Source organism: Lactuca sativa, chromosome 5 (genome assembly GCF_002870075.4).
Source record: "Lactuca sativa cultivar Salinas chromosome 5, Lsat_Salinas_v11, whole genome shotgun sequence".
NCBI lineage: Eukaryota > Viridiplantae > Streptophyta > Magnoliopsida > Asterales > Asteraceae > Lactuca > Lactuca sativa.
In genome coordinates, this window is record NC_056627.2 from 268,621,563 (window position 1) to 268,641,774 (window position 20,212).

General features: G+C 32.9%; 2 protein-coding genes and 1 non-coding gene across 4 annotated transcripts; 1 reads left to right on the forward strand and 2 right to left on the reverse strand.

The window, feature by feature from the left end:
* Positions 1–6,452: 6,452 nt before the first annotated feature.
* LOC111891768 (U2 spliceosomal RNA) lies at positions 6,453–6,649 on the reverse strand. Its single transcript, XR_002850323.1, has one exon. It is a non-coding gene; the product is annotated as a U2 spliceosomal RNA (small nuclear RNA).
* Positions 6,650–10,857: 4,208 nt separating this feature from the next.
* On the forward strand, positions 10,858–14,904 carry LOC111891215 (phosphatidylinositol/phosphatidylcholine transfer protein SFH3). 2 transcript variants are annotated; one of them, XM_023887311.3, is made up of 14 exons: positions 10,858–11,224; positions 11,521–11,541; positions 11,609–11,715; positions 11,807–12,068; positions 12,140–12,239; positions 12,330–12,596; positions 12,676–12,753; positions 12,928–13,029; positions 13,116–13,165; positions 13,256–13,355; positions 13,442–13,516; positions 13,600–13,659; positions 13,735–14,163; positions 14,653–14,904. In XM_023887311.3, the coding sequence occupies exons 3-14, from the start codon at positions 11,625–11,627 to the stop codon at positions 14,758–14,760; spliced, it is 1,722 nt and encodes a 573-aa protein (XP_023743079.1). In that variant the 5' UTR covers positions 10,858–11,224; positions 11,521–11,541; positions 11,609–11,624; the 3' UTR covers positions 14,761–14,904. The 2 variants fall into 2 exon arrangements, with proteins under 2 accessions (XP_023743079.1, XP_042758805.1); XM_042902871.2 differs by having other exon boundaries at positions 11,615–11,715.
* A 123-nt stretch (positions 14,905–15,027) lies between these two features.
* On the reverse strand, positions 15,028–18,846 carry LOC111891116 (phosphatidylinositol/phosphatidylcholine transfer protein SFH8). Its single transcript, XM_023887226.2, has 14 exons — positions 18,689–18,846; positions 18,493–18,607; positions 17,727–18,039; positions 17,562–17,661; positions 17,197–17,463; positions 17,041–17,118; positions 16,850–16,951; positions 16,720–16,769; positions 16,528–16,630; positions 16,346–16,444; positions 16,151–16,264; positions 15,521–16,069; positions 15,271–15,345; positions 15,028–15,187 (listed from the first exon to the last, which is right to left on the reverse strand). The coding sequence occupies exons 2-14, from the start codon at positions 18,524–18,526 to the stop codon at positions 15,164–15,166; spliced, it is 1,908 nt and encodes a 635-aa protein (XP_023742994.1). The 5' UTR covers positions 18,527–18,607; positions 18,689–18,846; the 3' UTR covers positions 15,028–15,163.
* Positions 18,847–20,212: the final 1,366 nt, after the last annotated feature.

A 20,212-nucleotide genomic window follows, 5' to 3' on the forward strand; every position in this document is an offset into this window, starting at 1 on the left:
TCGAACCAGCTACATGCATGACCGCTACTTATTCGATTTTTCATTCTTGGCTTCTTGCTAAGCCATTTCATCAATCCTAACTTTTCCATTTTAATTCTTATTTATTAATAATTCTTGTGGAGTTAATTTTTTGATAATGGGCTTGAATGAGTATTACCTTCTTCACTGTACTATTATAGAGCCTCAACACCAACTGATTAGGGATTAGCATAATCAACCTCAAGAACTGCACCAATTTGCAAATCAATTTGCTAATCAATACCAGTAAGGATGTTGACAAAAGTTAGAGTTTCTAAAAATTTAAATAATTTATTGTAACAAACCTTATATTATTTAATAAAAGGAAAAGAAGATGTTTTTATTATTATATTTACTATTTTATTGGTAAATGATAGTTTATTAAGTAACCATATATTTTTCTTTTATTTGAACATTTTATTATCACTTTTATTAAACCCGTTGATATTTTGACCTTAACTTTATAACGACAACAACATTTGAGTAAACATACAGTCACAAAAAATATGAATAGTTTAATTAAATACAATTCATAATCAACATTGTAGTAGGAAGAAATGGAATTAGAATGCTATCTAAACTAATCAATGAAAGTTCGTTGCTAATACGTGCATGTAAAAATCTTGCATACCATGTTCGTGAAGATTGACTATTGATGTTTTCTCCCCATTGCCTCGGTCATCAATTTGTGAGTATCTAGACGGGAAAAAAAGGAACTACGTAGAATTTAATATTATTTTAAGAAATGAATTTTTTTTTTACTTTCTATTTTATGATAAAAAAACAAAGACAACCTCTCAATCCAAGACTTAAGAAGATTGTCAAGTTGTGAGTATCTCATCTAATTGGAACACCAAATTGCAGTGTGTTTTTCGTGCATTGGAACGGAAGTCAGGCGTAGACTAATGTCTTCATTTCTTGTCCCACCCAAAAAAGTAGAACAGGGACTAGAGTTTGTGCAAAAAAATGTAAAGGCCATTATTATCCTCATTATCAAATTTTAGGAGAAAAAAAATATGAACCAAAGCATTGTCCCACACCAAGAAAGAGCAATCTACTTTAATAGGCTTGTTTATTTTTCTAAAGTATATTGTTATTTCTTGCATTAGCATAACATGCAAGTCCCTATGCAACTTATTTCATAGCCAAAGCAACAACATAACATAGGTATAATTTTTCATGGAACCACGATAATTAAAGAGTATATTTAAAGAGAAGACTAAACATAACTCACACTAAACTCAAACATCTACACAATATGATAATAATGTATGAACTCACATGGAACCATGATATAGATCGATTCAAGTAAGTGGGGATATGATATACATTAATCATGGTGAATTTCTCATGCTTGAAATCTTATAGAACACTTGTTAGAGTTATGTTTTTTTATGGAAAATTGTGTCGATGTTTTAAGGAAAAATAATTATGGTATTGAAATATTTTATTTTATAAATAAAATATATAGGGTGATTATTTTGGGACCCCTACTTGGTATTCTGAACAAGGCTCCCCAACCCCACCAAAAAACTAAATAGGGTAAACCTGCCCGCCCTCCCTTATACAGAACAAGGTCCCTTGGAATCGGGATCCCACACTATTTTTAACGCCCATAAACAAAAGTTGCCAGTGAGTAAACTATGTACAAATATATGTGTGATCATTGGTCTAACAAAGTCCATAGGCAAGCACATGTAAATGCATTCACTAGAGTATAATTAAAGATCGATTTTTTTACATGTCATCATCTATCTAGCACTAAATACATCTACACTAAGTAGAAAAACTGATAACGCAATAAGATTAGGGTTTAACTAAATATTTATATATTACCAACAAAATGCAGTATATTATAATCTTAAATAATGGGTATTTAACTTGACAAGTTATTTAAAATATGGATAACGTCGTCGTAGCCCTACAAAGTCTTGTGTTTTTGTTTAAAAGGTCCCTCATGTTTGTTTTTGGCATTGTAGGGCTTAAACTATGAAATTCAATATAAAAACCTGAAGGGTTCAGCCGGTTATCCCTCTAAGTTAGCCGTTTATCCCTCTTAGTTAGCATGTAGTTGGCATTGGCAAAGCTTGTGTCCATGTGGCGGATTTAAGATGGCTTCCACGTGGACGTTGACCATGAAAAGGCCAACACTACCCTTGACTTTATGAACGTTCCAACTCTTGTATCCAATGTCAGAATCAGAAACCATAACCTTCATTGTCTCCTGGTCGACCTTATTCTCTTTCCTTTATCCATTCGTACACTTCCAAAAGCAGACCAATAGTATATTCCTTCTTATAAAAGCATACCAAATAAGTCATAGCTCTATTGCAGATAATCTTGAATTCATTTCTCAAAGAATATGATATGACTCTCTTGTCATCCTCTTGAATTCCTCAATAGCTTATAAGAACCCTCTAGTCATTTCGTCTTCATTATCACTAGTTACAAACCTATCCAACTCCACAACTTTATAAAACCCATATTTACCTAATCTCCAGATATAGATAGGTTTTGTTTGTAATCGAAACCGAAACTGATATATAGGAATTAATATTAAATCTTGAATTCATTTCTTAAAGAATATGATATGACTCTCTTGTCATCCTCTTGAATTCCTCAATAGCTTATAAGAACCCTCTAGTCATTTCGTCTTCATTATCACTAGTTACAAACCTATCCAACTCCACAACTTTATAAAACCCATATTTACCTAATCTCCAGATATAGATAGGTTTTGTTTGTAATCGAAACCGAAACTGATATATAGGAATTAATATTAAATCTTGAATTCATTTCTTAAAGAATATGATATGACTCTCTTGTCATCCTCTTGAATTCCTCAATAGCTTATAAGAACCCTCTAGTCATTTCGTCTTCATTATCACTAGTTACAAACCCATCCAACTCCACAACTTTATAAAACCCATATTTACCTAATCTCCAGATATAGATAGGTTTTGTTTGTAATCGAAACCGAAACTGATATATAGGAATTAATATTAAATCTTGAATTCATTTCTTAAAGAATATGATATGACTCTCTTGTCATCCTCTTGAATTCCTCAATAGCTTATAAGAACCCTCTAGTCATTTCGTCTTCATTATCACTAGTTACAAACCCATCCAACTCCACAACTTTATAAAACCCATATTTACCTAATCTCCAGATATAGATAGGTTTTGTTTGTAATCGAAACCGAAACTGATATATAGGAATTAATATTAAATCTTGAATTCATTTCTTAAAGAATATGATATGACTCTCTTGTCATCCTCTTGAATTCCTCAATAGCTTATAAGAACCCTCTAGTCATTTCGTCTTCATTATCACTAGTTACAAACCCATCCAACTCCACAACTTTATAAAACCCATATTTACCTAATCTCCAGATATAGATAGGTTTTGTTTGTAATCGAAACCGAAACTGATATATAGGAATTAATATTAAATCTTCCATAAACTTGGGAAATCAAACAATCAAGGTTTGTAAAATACAATTCATAAAAGATGCAAGTCCGAAAATATAAAGCCATTTAAAACTAGAAAGAAGTTACATCAGAGACAAAAAAAAAACTTCAAAGCCTTTCATGTAATTCGAACTAGTAATGAATTGGAGGGCAAGCCATGAAATTCATGATTTCCTTGATCAGATGATGAGAACATAAATGACGACAAGTAATGTGATTGCTAAAGACGCAGGATAATCAAGAAAAGGAATAGGGTAAGGCAATCAATAGATGATTGATGCAAATTTTGGATTTATAAGGAAAAGTTATCCGATTAACGACTTCATAGCTCGCAAGTAGTAGATAGAAAAATGGAGTTCCAAGGCAACGCAAAGGTATGACGATTTTTTTTTTGGTTTAATTAAGGTAAATTTGATGGATGGTTTCAAAGCCCCTACAAATCAAAAAATAAAATAAAAAATAAGGCACCTTTTATCCCTAAACACAAAATTATGTAGTGCTATAATGAAATTCCCTTTAAAATAATTAAAATTGTGTTACTTTATCTCGAACATGTCTCCAGTAAGATTGTCGAAATACAAAAGTTTAAACATTTTCAAAAGAATAATTTCGTCGCTAAAAATGGAAGTCTCGTATTTGTTTAATTATATGTTGGATTATCCAATTAAAACTAGATACACGTGAATATTTATATGCAAAAAAAAGACTTAAATCTTCTATTTATTCTCTCGTCCATAGCTTGTACTCATATTTTACTTTTCATATGTATCACACCAAATAAATGTATGCTACAATATATTGGGCGAATAAGATACGATTCAACATGATACAATCAACTCATCAAAAGTGAAAAATTAAGTTCTCCTGAAATTATCTATGTTATACAGTTAAGTTTTCATCAAACCGTCTATATTAAACTAGTATACTCTCATCAAAATCTTCTATATTGAACATATGTGTTCTCCTAGAAACCATATATGTTGAACAAGTGTGGTCTCGTCAAAATCATGTTAGAAATATGGTGTAGTGGCACTAGGAAATCTGAAAATCGTGATAATCACTTTCTAATCGAAGTATTTGGGTGGTACTTCCAAATCCTCAATTGGATAAGACTCAGATTAAATTAGAGAAAAAGAAAGAGAATGAGAGGATATGATTTCGTGAGTACCAGAAAAGAGACCAAAAAACTGAATTTAGATCTTTGTCTGAAAACTGTCACATGACAGTTTAAAACTGTCACAAAACCACCAAAATGGTCATAAAACGGGTCAACTAAATAAAAGTCCCCGCTCCCAGGGGCGCTGCCCCCGGACCCTCGTTCGTTCAGGGGCTTCGCCCCTAAATAACAGTGTACTTTGATACTTGATCAAACTTAAACAAGTGTGTACACCACACCTTCCTTACTTGTTTAATATTTATCAATATCATTTTTGGTCAACAAAGTAATCCCATTACACTTAAATAACATTGGTGATAACAAATCACCAACAAACCATAATGTCGAACATGTATGTTCTTATCAGAAATAACTTATGTTGAACAATTAAGTTTATTATCAAATGTAGAATCAACCAATTAAGTTAAAATGTCACATGATAACCGTACAATATGTTTTTGCCTTTTTATATTAGGAACTTACCTCGAAGAGCTCTTCTAAGTAATTAGATGACAAAATTCATCTACATATGTTCCTATGTTTGCTATAATTTAACCGCATTAACACAGATAAGTCATTATAGCCAGATATCCCCATAATTTAGCATTTCAAACTAGTTATTCGTATTTCGAAAATGGACATACGACTTTTAACTTAGAGTTTTCTTTTGTTATGTTGATACATGAACATAACTATCAAAGAAGGAATCTAGAAAAAAGCATGGCTAATAAAGAAAACATATATAAACAACAAGTCATGTCAATGTTGCATTTTCAATTCCTCCGTATCTTAGACCTAACATGCCTACCAAGGACATTAAGCTATACGCTAGGGTTTCGATGAATGCATTTTTGGCCGATTGGTCTATAACTATTCCTCGAGTATGTCGGGGTTTATGAGAGTTTAGGTTTACTGTTCACAATGTATTATATTTCATTATATATAATTTGAAGTACTTGGTTTTACATATTTATGGATGCACCCTCTCTACATGTGTAGCGTCGGCGTGAAAAGGAAATGGTGATGACCTGTATCTCTACGTGTCGGAGTTTTATAAAAATCTCTAGTGAGTTAGTGCCCCCCCCCCCCCCCCAATCTATGAGAAGTAATAGATGCCCCACACATTGTATCTCTAAGTGTCAAAGATCTATCGATCTGGAAAATTTATGTATCAACTTGTGGTCGTGGAAGACAACAATGTGATATTGGCATAGCGACGTGAAGCTTTCTATTTGGTGTTGGTGTTATGTTTTAGTGAATACTTAATTGGGCCAACATAGACAACATCTCCTGAAAGCTTTCAGAAGTAAGACGGTCCTTGTCGACATCTCTTCACACTAATTGTGTTTCCCACTGCAATCGAGATTGTGGGGTACCAGGGTGGTTATACAAGTTCATAAAAGAAATCATCCGGTGGTTTGGAAGAACCTAGATCCCTTGATGTGGTTGTAGATAGATTTGTTGAATTGCAATATGTTGGTGGAATTGTTTTTAATTAAAAGAAAAATGTAGTTTGTTTGGGTATATATCAGATAGTGCTCGGTTTTGTCACAGCGACGAGTCATACATAATAACCGTACCTTGTCCTATTTCATATCCTGATGAAAATATATCATTAAAACCAACTGATTTTTGAGTCTCTTAGAACTTCCCATCTTGTTAACAAGAATGAAACCCTTCAAAGGTCCTTATAGTATAAAAAGCCAGGTCCATGGTTGGAACTATGGGAGTGGGTTTACATGAAAACATCAAACAGCAAAGACTTTCAAATCATTAAAGTCTATTTTAAGCTATGAACTGAGTATTGGAGGGGTGCGCCTGGCCTTGGCAGTAGTGTAAGACCAAGGCGACGCATGAAGAACCCCAGCAGCAAGCTACTGTAACGGGCCTTCCCCCATAAAAAATAAGATTAATATCGAGTGGGCCGATGGCCCACATATCAGATATTAAACTAATAAGAAGAGATACTACACTTGATCTTAGCCAAAAGGACGAGAAAGGTATGCTTCTTACAGCCGTGGGCTTCCCTTTTTGTACTCGCCTCCCTCTTGCCTGCTTTCTTCATTCACCCGATGTGGGAGTTGGGATGCACACACTTTCACTTTCACTGCCAACTCCCTTCCTTCATGCACAAAAACAACTTCAATATTAGTCTTTTACTTCTTTACTTTCTGTGTATATTCAAATCAAACTTAAGTCCCGTTTGATAGTTTCTGTCTGGAAAAGTGCTGTCTAGTAAAGTGCTGTCTGGGAAAGTTTTCTGACTGGGAAAGAAACTATGCTGTTTGATTGTACATCTGATTGATTGTGCTGAATAATGGAAAAAAGTAATAATTCAATAAAAAATAAATTTAAAAAAAGTTATTTAAAAAAAGTAATAATCCAATAAAGAAAGAAAGAGGCGGGGTTTGGTGTATAATTGCCTTTCCACGCCATTCAGCCAGAAAGATATGATTTTGGGGCTTTCTAGGAAAGACATATCTTACCGGGAAAGACCCATTCTTTTGTGCAAATCAAACAGTCTTTCCGGCCCATTCATCCAGAAATATCTGTTTGAACCTGGAAAGATGCGTATCAAACGGGGCCTTAGACTGCTGCCTATGCATATGTGTTTATGATTGCATTGCCTTTTCTTTTATTAAGTTTCTGTAGTGTAACATCACTCATCAACACCAACAAACAAAACAAATTCATTTCATGTTGATAATTACTCAATTACGAATGACTCCTTCCACTCATGTACCTACTATGCTTTTCTTTTGTCCATTTAGTTTTATATCACATATCTATTAAGTAAATTAATAACTAAACACAATAACTAATGGGCAGACTCAAACTAATCATATAAGTCCAACTTGTTAAAATCCATCCTATCAAAATATGTGTTTTTAATCAACATAATCCTTTTGACTTGTTTTGCTCATAAAAATCATATTATATTTTGAAACCATATAATTTTATAATCATATCAAACACATTTCTTACTCGTTTCAAAACTTGACAAAAATTATTTTCCGGGCAACCGTTTCTTCGTTATGTCGTCCCGTTACCAGGTAACATTCAACCTTACATTATGCTTCACGTAAGTGCTCACTATTCATTTCCAAGATACTACCTGCTTTTTCAACCAACATGTACTTCTCTTCTAATCGGCTTGCTATTTGGTCATCGGTGGTATCACATTATCTTCACCTCCTAACATCTTACAATCACTTCCAATTCGATTCTAACATTTATGGGGATGACTTTTAGTGAACAAATATATTTAGAATAAAAAAAAACTCAATAATAACATTATATTCGAATTTAGTTAATGGATGCAAAGGAAAAATCCATATTCAACAATCGAAACTCAATGTCCTCTCTTGTTTTACCATCTGTGATGTTTATTTTTCAATTGAATGTACATAAGGTGCTATAATCCATGTTCTAACAACATCACAACATCATTTAAGCCGTCCATTTCAACTTTCAGGTAGTGGATATTAAGAGTCGGGTCTCCATTAATGGAACTCGAAACCCAAAACAAGCTTCTAAAATAAAAGAGTAACTCAACTGATTGCTGGGATGTAATTCATGAAGTAACTTGACTACTATCAACTACCTTTGCTTCAAACTCCAAATGTCATCCATTAGTTCAATCTTCTCCTCTTATTCTATCTATATCTTGTTCTTTAATAAACAATAGGGCTCATCTTAAGTGCTTACGTCATCATAAGAATTCTTCTTACTCATAACTTGTTCCCCTAACATTGCTTTTCATCTCATATTAGTATTACCCACGCCCGACTTAATTTCACATATGAGGTCTTTAGTTACTTTACCTTTATATCCCTACGGTCACATAGTTATAAATATAAGACATCATAAGAGAAGTTTAAATAGGTACAAGAGGCATACTTTAAGTTCCACTTATTGGAAAAAAAATCTATTTAACTTATAATCGTGAAATAAACTTGAGTCTCATATAACGTCAATGCCCAAATAGGCACAACACTTATCTTCGTTGAAAATCTAAAGTAGCAATGTACTTCAAACATCCTCGTTCATCAACTTTTACCTTTGAAAGATTTCATCTTAAATCATCAATTAGCCAACAGCTTAGCAATGATTTTGTATTTTAACCCACTAAAACTAATCGGTGGATAATGTATTACTATTAATGAGGTCCTCACCTTTGGAATCAGCTAAATTAAATATCCTTCTACTTTTGTTCCTACAAATCTTCCTATCTAATTAAATGATGACATATGTCATATTAGTGTATTAAAATATCATTAAATGAGCATTAAATGTTACATATGTCACTATTTAAATTGGGTAGCAAGATTTATAGAAACAAAAAGTAGGAGAATATTTAATTTCTCTTGGAATCAGAGTGAAGAAAGAACTACTACAGCCATGGGGAATATTAGCCGAAAGAAGGAATTCCGTGTTAACACCATCAAAAATATCATTTTTCAGTAAATCCTATGAATTTTTTTTTACAAACCTAAAGGAAAAACCATCCGGACCCATGTAGGTACTATAATAATAAGAAAAAATCTCTTTTTTTGTGTTCTTGTCTGCTCAATGTATAAAACAATTTTTTTTCTTTTTCTCTTTTATTGTTTGATGTATATAAAAATCATATTTTTTATAGCAAAAAGTTAAAAAGATAGTGTGTGTTTATATATATATATATATATATATATATATATATATATATATATATATATATATATATATATATATATATATATATATATATATACACACTAAAAAACAGCAAAATGATTGAAAATATACAAAAAAAAAAAAAAAATTAAAACTACACATATTTTGATAAATATTTTTAAAATTATACCTATTTGATAAATATTATTTCAAAAAACACGCTCGAAAACTCCTTTAAAATTTATACAACAATGCACAATTTTTTTAGCATAAAGGACAAAAATCATATAATAGAACACTAGGTGCCTGAGAAAGCAGGTAAGTTAGGTAAGATACAAAGGGTTTCACTTTCAACAACTACGATGCAATAATCAAACAAAAACCTAAAGATTTGATCTCTAAACCTTTAAATAACTGGAAATAGAGTCATTGCGAGGATTTAACGAAATGAATTGTGACTCTAGTGTGCATGGTTGAAGTTTACGTCGAGTTCGAACTAACATCCATACTAGGTCGCGAACAAGTATTGAGTTGTTAGGTAGGATCGATGACCTATTAATTAAGATAGCACGTGAAGAACAAAACATAACCGCAAAAGTTTATCGGAATTTCCTTTATGTCAGAAGCATCATATGCACGAGTTCGTGAATATTTCGCTGAGTTATTGGTCATTTTCTTAAAGTTCGGAAACTATGGTTGTGTAATAATATGAAAGATATAATGTTGTCATTTTGTTAAGGATAAGGTCGCCATTGGACACAATCGAGTTCACCAATTTTCGATCCACCCTTCAATATGCAAACATCTTGACGAACGGCTTATCATCATTGTTGTTCACCAACTTTCAAACCAATTTGAATGTTCACCTTTCTTCTCATGCTCCAACTTCAAAGGCGTTTTAGACAACGGTGTACGTTTAGCCCAACACACAGTTTAGTTAAATTTGGGGGAAAACAATTCTAAAATTAAACTTTTTAATTAAATTTGATTTGGTATATATTAGTTTTAAATATATACATTTGTAAGAAAAAACCCAATTTTATTCTTTTTGTATATCTACAGTTTAGATGCAACACAGAAAAAAATAATTATCTTCAACAAATAATACAAAACAATAATTTTAGTCTAGATGCAACAAAGAAAAAAAATACCTTTTTTAATCTTCAACAAATAATACAAAACAATATTTTTTTTTGTCTCATTTGGTACTATAATAATAATAAAAATCTTTTTTTTTTCTTTTCCTCTTTTATTATTTGATGTATATAAAAATCATATTTTTATAGCAAAAAGTTAAAAAGAAAGTATATATATATATATATATATATATATATATTGAAAAACAGCAAAATAATTAAAAATATACAAAAAAAAATTAAAATTTAAAAGTACACATATTTTGATAAATATTTTTAAAATTATACCTATGATAAATATTATTTCAAAAAACACGCTCCAAAACTCTTGTAAATTTATACACCAAGGCACAATTTTTTTTTAGCATAAAATATAAAAATCATATAATAGAACACCAGGCGCTTGAGAAAGCAGGTAAGTTAGTTAAGATACGGAGGGTTTCACTTTCAACTAGCTGCGTGGTCTATCACCCTCGCCATAGTTCCTGCCATTAACGATTCTCTCTCTCTCTCTCTCTCTCTCTCTCTCTCTCTCTCTCTAGGTAGAAATCACTATATATGTGTGTGTATGCGTCAAACGTGAGAGAGAGAGAAGGGTAATGGGAATTGACGAGGACCTGGTCAAATCGATGTGCAATTCCCCCCAAACAGCACAATCTCTCTGAATTTATAATGGGTGGTTTTCGAAAATCAGGGGTTTTTTTGTTGGCGGACGAAATGACGCAATTCTAAAACACCCTCCCATTCTCCTGTCCAAAAGGGTCCTGCTACTTTTTTTTTGTCGCTGGTAATTCCTTCTTCCTCCTCCATATTATCTGTTTCATTTCATTGGTTTTACCTTAAATGTTCATACCCTTTTAGGGTATGCACACCATCTGTTTGTGAAAATGCAAATTCATGAGTCTGGTTTATTGTTCTGATCAATAAACCATCAGATATCAATATATCGACCAAATCTTCAACGAATCTTGAATCGTTTATATGAAAACCATGAATGATATCATGATTTTGAGCTCAATTATGGCTTATGATGATTGTAACACTAACGTCATATAACCTTTTGTTTGTTCATGGATTTTGCAGCACACATATGTAAAAGCGCTGGTATGAACCTCCAGATTTCTTTTTCATTTGGCCACTTTATATACTTTTAACATATAATTTCTAAAAGGTGTAGACATTTGATAATGGCCCTAAATTCGGCACCAAAATCAAACTTACAAAATGCAACCTTGACTAACCATATGCACGAACCTCTTCACCACCCAAATCGGTCAAGTATGCTTCCTTTTCTTCTTCCTTTTTCTATATTAAATTAATTTTTTTTGCCTAATACCCAATATAATCTTAGTTTTTTTTTATGAATCAGGCATGGAAAAGATTGAGGTAGAGAACCATGAGGATGAAAAGAAGTGTAAACGTAACTCTTTCAAGCATAAGGCCATTAGTGCCTCAAAGAGGTTTAAAACTTCCTTCATCAAAAAGGGAAGGAGGAATAGTAGAGTCATGTGTGTTGTTGTTGAAGATGTTCATGATGCAGAGGAAATAAAGGCAGTGGATGCTTTACGTCAAGCTTTGATATCAGAAGAATTATTACCTTCAAACCATGATGATTACCATATGATGTTAAGGTTACCAAAATTTTCAATCTTTTTTGATGTTTCAATGTGAAAAAGTAAGTTTCTAAACTATGTTACTATAGATTCTTGAAGGCCAGGAAATTCGATATTGAGAAAACCAAGCAAATGTGGGCTGATATGCTCCAATGGAGGAAGGACTTTGGTGCAGATACCATCATGGAGGTACTTTTTCTTTCAATATAACCATTTGGTGAACTTGTTTTAATTTCAATATTTCAATATACTTCTTTTTTTGTTTGTTTGTTTGTTTAGGATTTTGAATTTAAAGAAAAGGAAAATGTTCTTGAATACTATCCTCAAGGGCATCATGGGGTTGATAAAGATGGAAGACCTATTTATATTGAGAGAATTGGTCAAGTTGATGCTACAAAGCTTTTACAAGCCACAACACTGGAACGTTATATCAAATACCATGTTATGGAGTTTGAAAGAACCTTTACTCATAAGTTCCCCGCTTGCTCAATTGCTGCTAAAAAACACATTGATCAAAGCACCACCATTCTTGATGTTCAAGGAGTCGTAAGTTTATTATTTCTAATATTACAACATAATCTAATGCAAAATATAGTAAATATTTAGTTCAATGGCGATGAATTAGGGACTAAAAAGTATGAACAAAGCTGCTAGGGAACTTATCCAAAGTCTCCAGAGCATTGATGGAAACAACTATCCCGAGGTATAATCTTTGGTATCAAGTTTCTTGATATATATATATATATATATATATATATATATATATATATATATATATATATATATATATATATATATATATATATATATATATATATATTTTTATAGAATTAAGAAAATTGTTGGTGTGTTTATTTAATTTTCTTGTTCCTTATAGACTCTATCTCGCATGTACATAATTAACGCGGGGTCCGGCTTTAGGCTACTGTGGAACACAATCAAATCCTTCCTTGACCCAAAAACTACAGCTAAGATTCATGTAAGTTAATTTGTACCAATTTTTTTTTTTTTTTTAAATTTTAATTATTTTTTAACTCATGACAAGTAAATGATATTGTTGAGTAGGTTATGGGCAACAAATACCAGAGCAAGCTCCTGGAAATCATTGATGCCAGGTAGTTTTAGAAATTAATTTTTATAAGCATTTTATGTTTTGTTTATAGTTATGTTGTCTATTTCATAATCATTTTGTTCTATTTTGACAGTGAACTTCCGGAGTTTTTGGGTGGTAGTTGCAGTTGTGAAGATAAAGGTGGTTGCATGCGATCTGATAAAGGTCCATGGCAAGATCCAGATATCATGAAGGTCATATTCATATTCATATTCATATAAATAATAAGATTTATTTTACTGTTAAATTGTGTATTAATTAATGTTTTAAGTATTCTCAGATGGTCTCTAATGGCGAACACAAGTGTTCCAAGGATACAGTTATAGAAGAGAAGATTATTTCTGAGGATCAGTCTGTAATTTCTTATATCTTTTTTTTTACCTTTCCTTTCGTTGTTTTTTATTCTACTATAAATTTCTTATATCTTTCCTTTAATAGTGTGTTGCTACGCAAAGGGAACACATGAAGCCCTCACAACTTTCTCCTGTTGTTGAAGAAGTAAGTCACCATATTTGCTAACATGCATAAAAAAAAAAAGCTTAAGGTTGTTTGGGTTAATAAATTGAATTGTAGGATTGTATAAGGAATGGAAAGGAGAGCAAAGATTACTCAGCCATGGCTGATTGTAAAGCACATGAAAAGGTTGATGATGATTGGGGTGAGGTTAGTTCTTCTACCGGTAAACTAGGGAACCAGGTGGTAACAGGTTTGATGACGTTGTTTATGGGGATGGTGACGATGATGCGAATGACTCGTGAAATGCCCAGAAAGCTAACCAATGCCACTCTGTATTCCACTGGCTTTTTAGATGATGACAATAAAAAACCCACAATTTCAAGGACAGAGTATCAGGATTTGATGAAACGGTTAGCGGATCTGGAGGAGAAGGTGGTTGCGCACAACAGCAAAACAGCTGAGCTGTCACCGGAGAAAGAAGAGATGCTCAACACCGCTTTGCGTCGTCTTGATGCCTTGGAAACAGAGCTTGCTGCTGCCAATAAAGTACGTAGACGTATCTTTAAGTTTATAGTAAATTACACAAATGGTCCCTATGGTTTGGGGTAATTTACATGTTTGGTTCCTAACTTATTTTTTAACTTGGAAGGTCCCTACTATTTGTTTTTGTTGCACGTCTGGTCCCTGTCTTACCTAAAAAGACTATTTTGTCCTTTATTTTTTAATTTATTTAAATACGATGAGGTAGTTAAGGTCAGGTAAGGTGAGATGGAAGTAAGATTAGGGTATGTTTATGTAAATAAATTAAAAAATCAATGACAAAATAATTTTTTTAGGTAAAACAAAAACCAAGCATGAAACAAAAACAAACAGTATATACCTTACACGTTAAAAAAATAAGTTAGGGACCAAACATATAAATTACCACAACCTATAGGGACCATTTATGTAATTTACTCTTAAGTTTATGATTTTGGTTTTCGAACATGAATTAAGATAAAGTAGCATACTGATGTAAGTTTATGATTCATCCAGGCTCTTGATGAGTCACGTGTTCAACAACAACAAGTGGTGGCGTTTTTAGACAAGCAGAAGAAGCGGAGGAAGAAGAAGAAGTTTTTTTGTTTTCAGAGCAACATATGATACTAACCAAAAAAAATTAGGGGATATTTTTTTGTCGATGAAAAAGAAAAAGCTCTATTTGTAGATATAACTTTACACCATCTATTGCTCCCATCTCTTTGTCCATCAATAAACCTTGGCCTTATTTTTTTTGCTGATTCATAAGTTTGATATGTTTATTTTGTTTTCTATTTTTGGTTATTGAACTAATAGTTAAACAGTTTTTTTTATTTATTAAATTACCCATAAAGTTTTGAGCTCCTCCTAGGATATAGGTATACCGTAACATTGAACAAGCCCAAACCCATCACACTGTAATAATATCAAAGCACTCTCAAAGTGGTAGTTAGCACAAAACACGTAAATTGTTAACATCTTCGTATACAGTAAAAACATGAAAAAGGAATACACATTTAGACACTTTTCACCAGCAAGAATATTTCTTCTTCTGCAAACACATGTAACAATGTATTAATAAACCTTTTCCTTCTTATATGCTACAAAACATAGCAACAATAAAACAAAACTCACCCTCAACTTCTTCTCCTCTTGACCATCAATGTAAGCCAACAATTCCTCTTGCCTCAACAAAGCTTCATGCAGAGCCTACACAACAAGTAGAACAATAACAATGACAAATATATATATATATATATATATATATATATATATATATATATATATATATATATATATATATATATATATATATATATATATATATATATATATAATAAACTGAATCATATTTTCTACAATATTATATATATTTTTTATTTACCTTTTTGGTAGCAATAAGTTCCGCTTCTAAAGCATCAACGCGACAAACAGCAGCATTCAGCAATTCCTCTTTCTCATAAGGCATCGTGGATGGCTTTGAGTTCAATGTATCAACCTTCTCTTCAAGCTCACCTAACCTTTTCAACACGGAATTGAAAACCTCTGCTTCTTTAAAAGACGGAATCGGTGATGGTGGTCGGAATTCCTCATTCCCAGGCCCATCAAACGAGAATTCCTCGGTCCTTTTGGCATCCTCAGATCGCGTGTCCGGAAGCTTCTTAGTCACACGCTTCAACACCGAATTCAAAACAGTAAAAACAGTCATCAAGAATGCCACAAGCATCACCCACATTCCGTTAGCTTTTTCCACTCCCTTTTGACCTTCAATAAATGTCAATGTCCGTGTTTGACTTTGACCTCTGGGATCATAAGGCTTTGGAGCTGAAGGTTGTTTCTTCCATCCAGAATCAACAGCTTTATCCACCATGGGAACGTACTCATCATATCCAGAAAATGGACCCGCGTAGCTTGTACCCCCAATTGTCTTCGCCTATACACAACACAAAATATAACTTTTAAATAATATATAAAAAAAAATTATGCTTCAAAAAAAAAAACAGTAAATACTTACTTCTTCACGAACAGGAGTCAACCTAAGATGTGAATAACTCCTCATTGCTTTTGGAGATGCAATATCTTCAGCTTCTGACCCTGACTCAGCGGTTGATGTATCGCTGCTTCTTAGCTGCAGCTCAATAAATAAATAAATAATGAGGAAAATATATATATTTTTTTTTCAAAAAAAATGTTATTTAGTTGTTCCTACCGCATGAAGCTGAGGCTTAGCATATGCGACAATCTTTCCTTCACTGTTTAAAACTTTAACCACCTGTCTTGCACGCCTTGCTTCACTATTAAGAGCCAACTGTCAAAAAAAAGTCCCACAATAGCTGATTTAGTTTAAATAAAAATATATAAGAAAATATTACAAGTGCTTTTGAGCTTAACCTTCAAGATTTCAGGATTATTCCATGGTCCTTTATCAGATAAAAGACAACCCCCTTTATCTAAACATTGTGTACACGTGCCACCTAAGAAGTCTGGCAATTCACTGCAAATTATTGTTTATTAGGATATATTAAACTTATAAATAAGAACCAAAAAAACATAATTAGTAATTTACATTGATGAGAACATTACCTGGCATCTATTATCTCAAGTAATTTATTCTGGTACTTGCATCCCAGAACCTAAACAGAAGAAAATTTATATTGTATACTAAACTTGAGATTTTATTAAAAAAAAGATATATGAAAAGATTGAAGCGTACGTGAATCTTTGAAGTCGTTTTGGGATCTAGAAATGACTTTACAGTACTCCACAGCAGTCTAAAACCAGGGCCAGCATTGATTATATACATTTGATGAAGTGTCTGTTAACAAATATATAGTGCCAAAAAAGTTAATTAAAGATTATTGCTAAAATTAAACTTCATTAATGAAGCAAACTAATCTTACTTACTTCAGGATAATTGTCGCCATCAATTTTTTGTAGACGCTGAATGAGTTCACGGGCACCCTTAGTGAAGTTCTTGAGCCCCTGAAAATATTCAAAAATGAAAATAATATTATTGAAAGTGATTATGTAAAGTGTGAACAAAGGGGAAGAAGAACATACCACGCCTTGAACATCCAAAATGGTTGTGCTTGAGTCTATGTGTCTTTTTGCAGCAATTGAACATGCGGGAAACTTAAAAGCAAAGCTTTTTTCGAATTCACGAACATGATATTTTATGTATCGATCCATGGTTGTAACTTGCATGAGTTTGTTGGGATCGACTTTCCCTAATCTTTCAATGTAAACAGGTCTTCCTTCTTTATCGACTCCATGGTTACCATGGGGGTAGTACTTCAGAACTTCAGTCAACTCTTGAAATTCAAATTCCTGATAAAAGATTTAGAGAAAGAAACGAAATATCAGTTTTTAATGCTAGATGAAAAACAAAGATCATGATATTGTATCATGTTTCGCAATTTAATCACCTCGATAATCGTATCAACACCGAAATCCTTTCTCCAGTGTATCATATCAGCCCACATTTGCTTTGCCTTTTCAATATCAAACTTCCTTGCTTTCAGAAACCTAGAGCAAATAAAACATCAATCTTTCATTCTTTTAGATGTTTTGAGGTCAAACAGAAATAGTACCTCAACATCATATGATAATCATCATGTTTTTCTGGAAGCAATTCATCCAAAAGGAGTGATTGTCTGAATTTATCAACAGCTCTTAGCTCCTCAGCATCTCGAATATCTTCAATTGAGACAGAGCTGACTCGCCCATCACTTTTTCTTCTACTCCCCCTTTTCTTGAGAGAATGTTTGAACTTGGTTGATGCATTTAGTGCTTTCTTTTTCAGTGAACCAATCCTTGTCCTCCTTTCATCCTCTGAATTTTCAAAATCAGATCTTCTTTCTCTTCTCTCTGATCTCTCATCATTGCCTGAAGACCCCTCAAAGCCTATGAAATAGCAGATACATGACAAGTGAGAACATGTGTTTTCAACACCTTAATTACAAATCTACAAGAGTGGCAATTACCCACACAGATTATTTAATATCCTTTTACATAACTCAGATACCATAAATACGATTCCAAATGGCAGAAACAAAAGTAAATGTTAAAGATCCCCAAAAAGAACAGGAGGAATGATAAAAATCAGAAAACAAAAACCCTAACTTAAAACATTGAGGTACCACTACTTTTCAAGCTGATCATACAATACTCCAAACGGCATCCTGAACCCCGTGTGGCCAATTACAACATAACTAATCCACGACATGAGCTCACAGATAATATAAAACACGTAATTACACGGTAATTCCGGTAGTATCGACAAAAATTATAATCTAACTCTACCGAAACCCTAATTGCCTCATCGGCATCAAGAAAAAAGGAAAAGTAAACACTTACAAGGCCTTGCAAATCGATCGAGTGGTCCAGACATCGATTCAAAATTATCAACAAATCACATAAACCTCAGAATACTCCCGCTTTCAAGATCAACCGCAAAATCACACCACAGAAACTGTATCAAAATTAGAATATTCTAAGCTGAATTTTGATATGTAGAAACAGTTAATTGACCTTTAAGAAACTATACTTTTACCTTCGCGGGATGGATCCAACGGCGTAATCACAATCGGCCGGTGACGATCCAAATATTTTGTAAGAAATAAAATTAAAATAAATTATGTAAAAGAAAATATCGACAAACACAAAGAGGTCGATGAAGGGGTTTAATCGAGGGGTGTGGGGTCCAGAGGATTGAATCAGTGGGGTTGGGGATGCCACGTGGCAGATTGAATGTCGGGTGGAGTCAGAAGAATTATTCTGCGGAAGCGGCATAATTGAGTGATGATTCGGTCACAAGGCGGTGACATGTGAAATCAAAGTCAATGTTTTGACTTTTAAGGTATGAAGCTCTTTTAAATAACAAAAAAACCTATTTGTTGTACTTTCCATTATCTTTCATTATTTTTTAGGGCATTTCTATTCATATTTTACTTTTACATTTTATTTTAAAGTGTTAAATAAAATTTAGAATGGCTAATATTTAATCTCACTTTAAAGTCTATTTTATATTTTAAAATTAGAATGTGCAAAATATTATAATCTTCCTTTTGATTCATACAGAAGGAGAAAATTTTACATAAACGTAGCGGATAAATGAGCAACAAGCTGTGTCGCAATCCTTTTTTGGATGACAAAACTAATTTTTTTAAAAACAACATTTATTGATCTTGGAATCATAATATTACTATGCATGACCCGTTAGACTCTATTGAGTAACTCCGCAGCTTCTTGTACAAGGAAACCGAAAGTATCAAATGCAAAGGGTATAAACATATGTTAATTTTTCATGCACGTTTTCTCATGTTTTGCCACTTTGCTTGATGTAACTTTTAAAATAGCTTGTCCCACAGTGAAAACCTCACTCCCCAAGCCCACAATAGGGGAAACCCCTGTTAGATCCACGCATGCGTGTTTTCCTCCAGCCCATCCAAATACTAAAACATCAACTGGTCTAAAGTGTTGATCTTCTTTGCAATGGGTTAGTCAGAAAATGCACAAAATTCACAGGTGCCTATTTCTTGGCAGAAACTCCAGCACGCCTAAATTTATCGAAAAGAACATCCCTAACCAGATCGTGTCGGTACTTGAAACCTGGGAGCTCTTTAAAATGAACTGCATGCTCCCCAAAGGCAGGGCGATCCATTGTTTTTTACTACCCGGGGTAAAATAAAAATTTTATGCCCTTATATATGTAACATACAAAAAAGAAAACACACACACACACACACACACACACACACATATATATATATATATATATATATATATATATATATATATATATATATATATATATATATATATATATATATATATATAGAGAGAGAGAGAGAGAGAGAGAGAGAAATGATCAAATAATAACACCTAAAAGTATAAACCATAGTTTTGACCCAAAAATTAATGGACCAACTATATGCCCATATTTTTTTGCTGCCCTAGGCCATGGCCCAACTCGTCCATGCATTGTGTCGGGCCTGCCCAAAGGAGTCCAAGAAAGCCTTGCGACAAACAGGGTAAGTCTCTTTAGCCGGAAATAAAGGGATCATAAGGCGATACT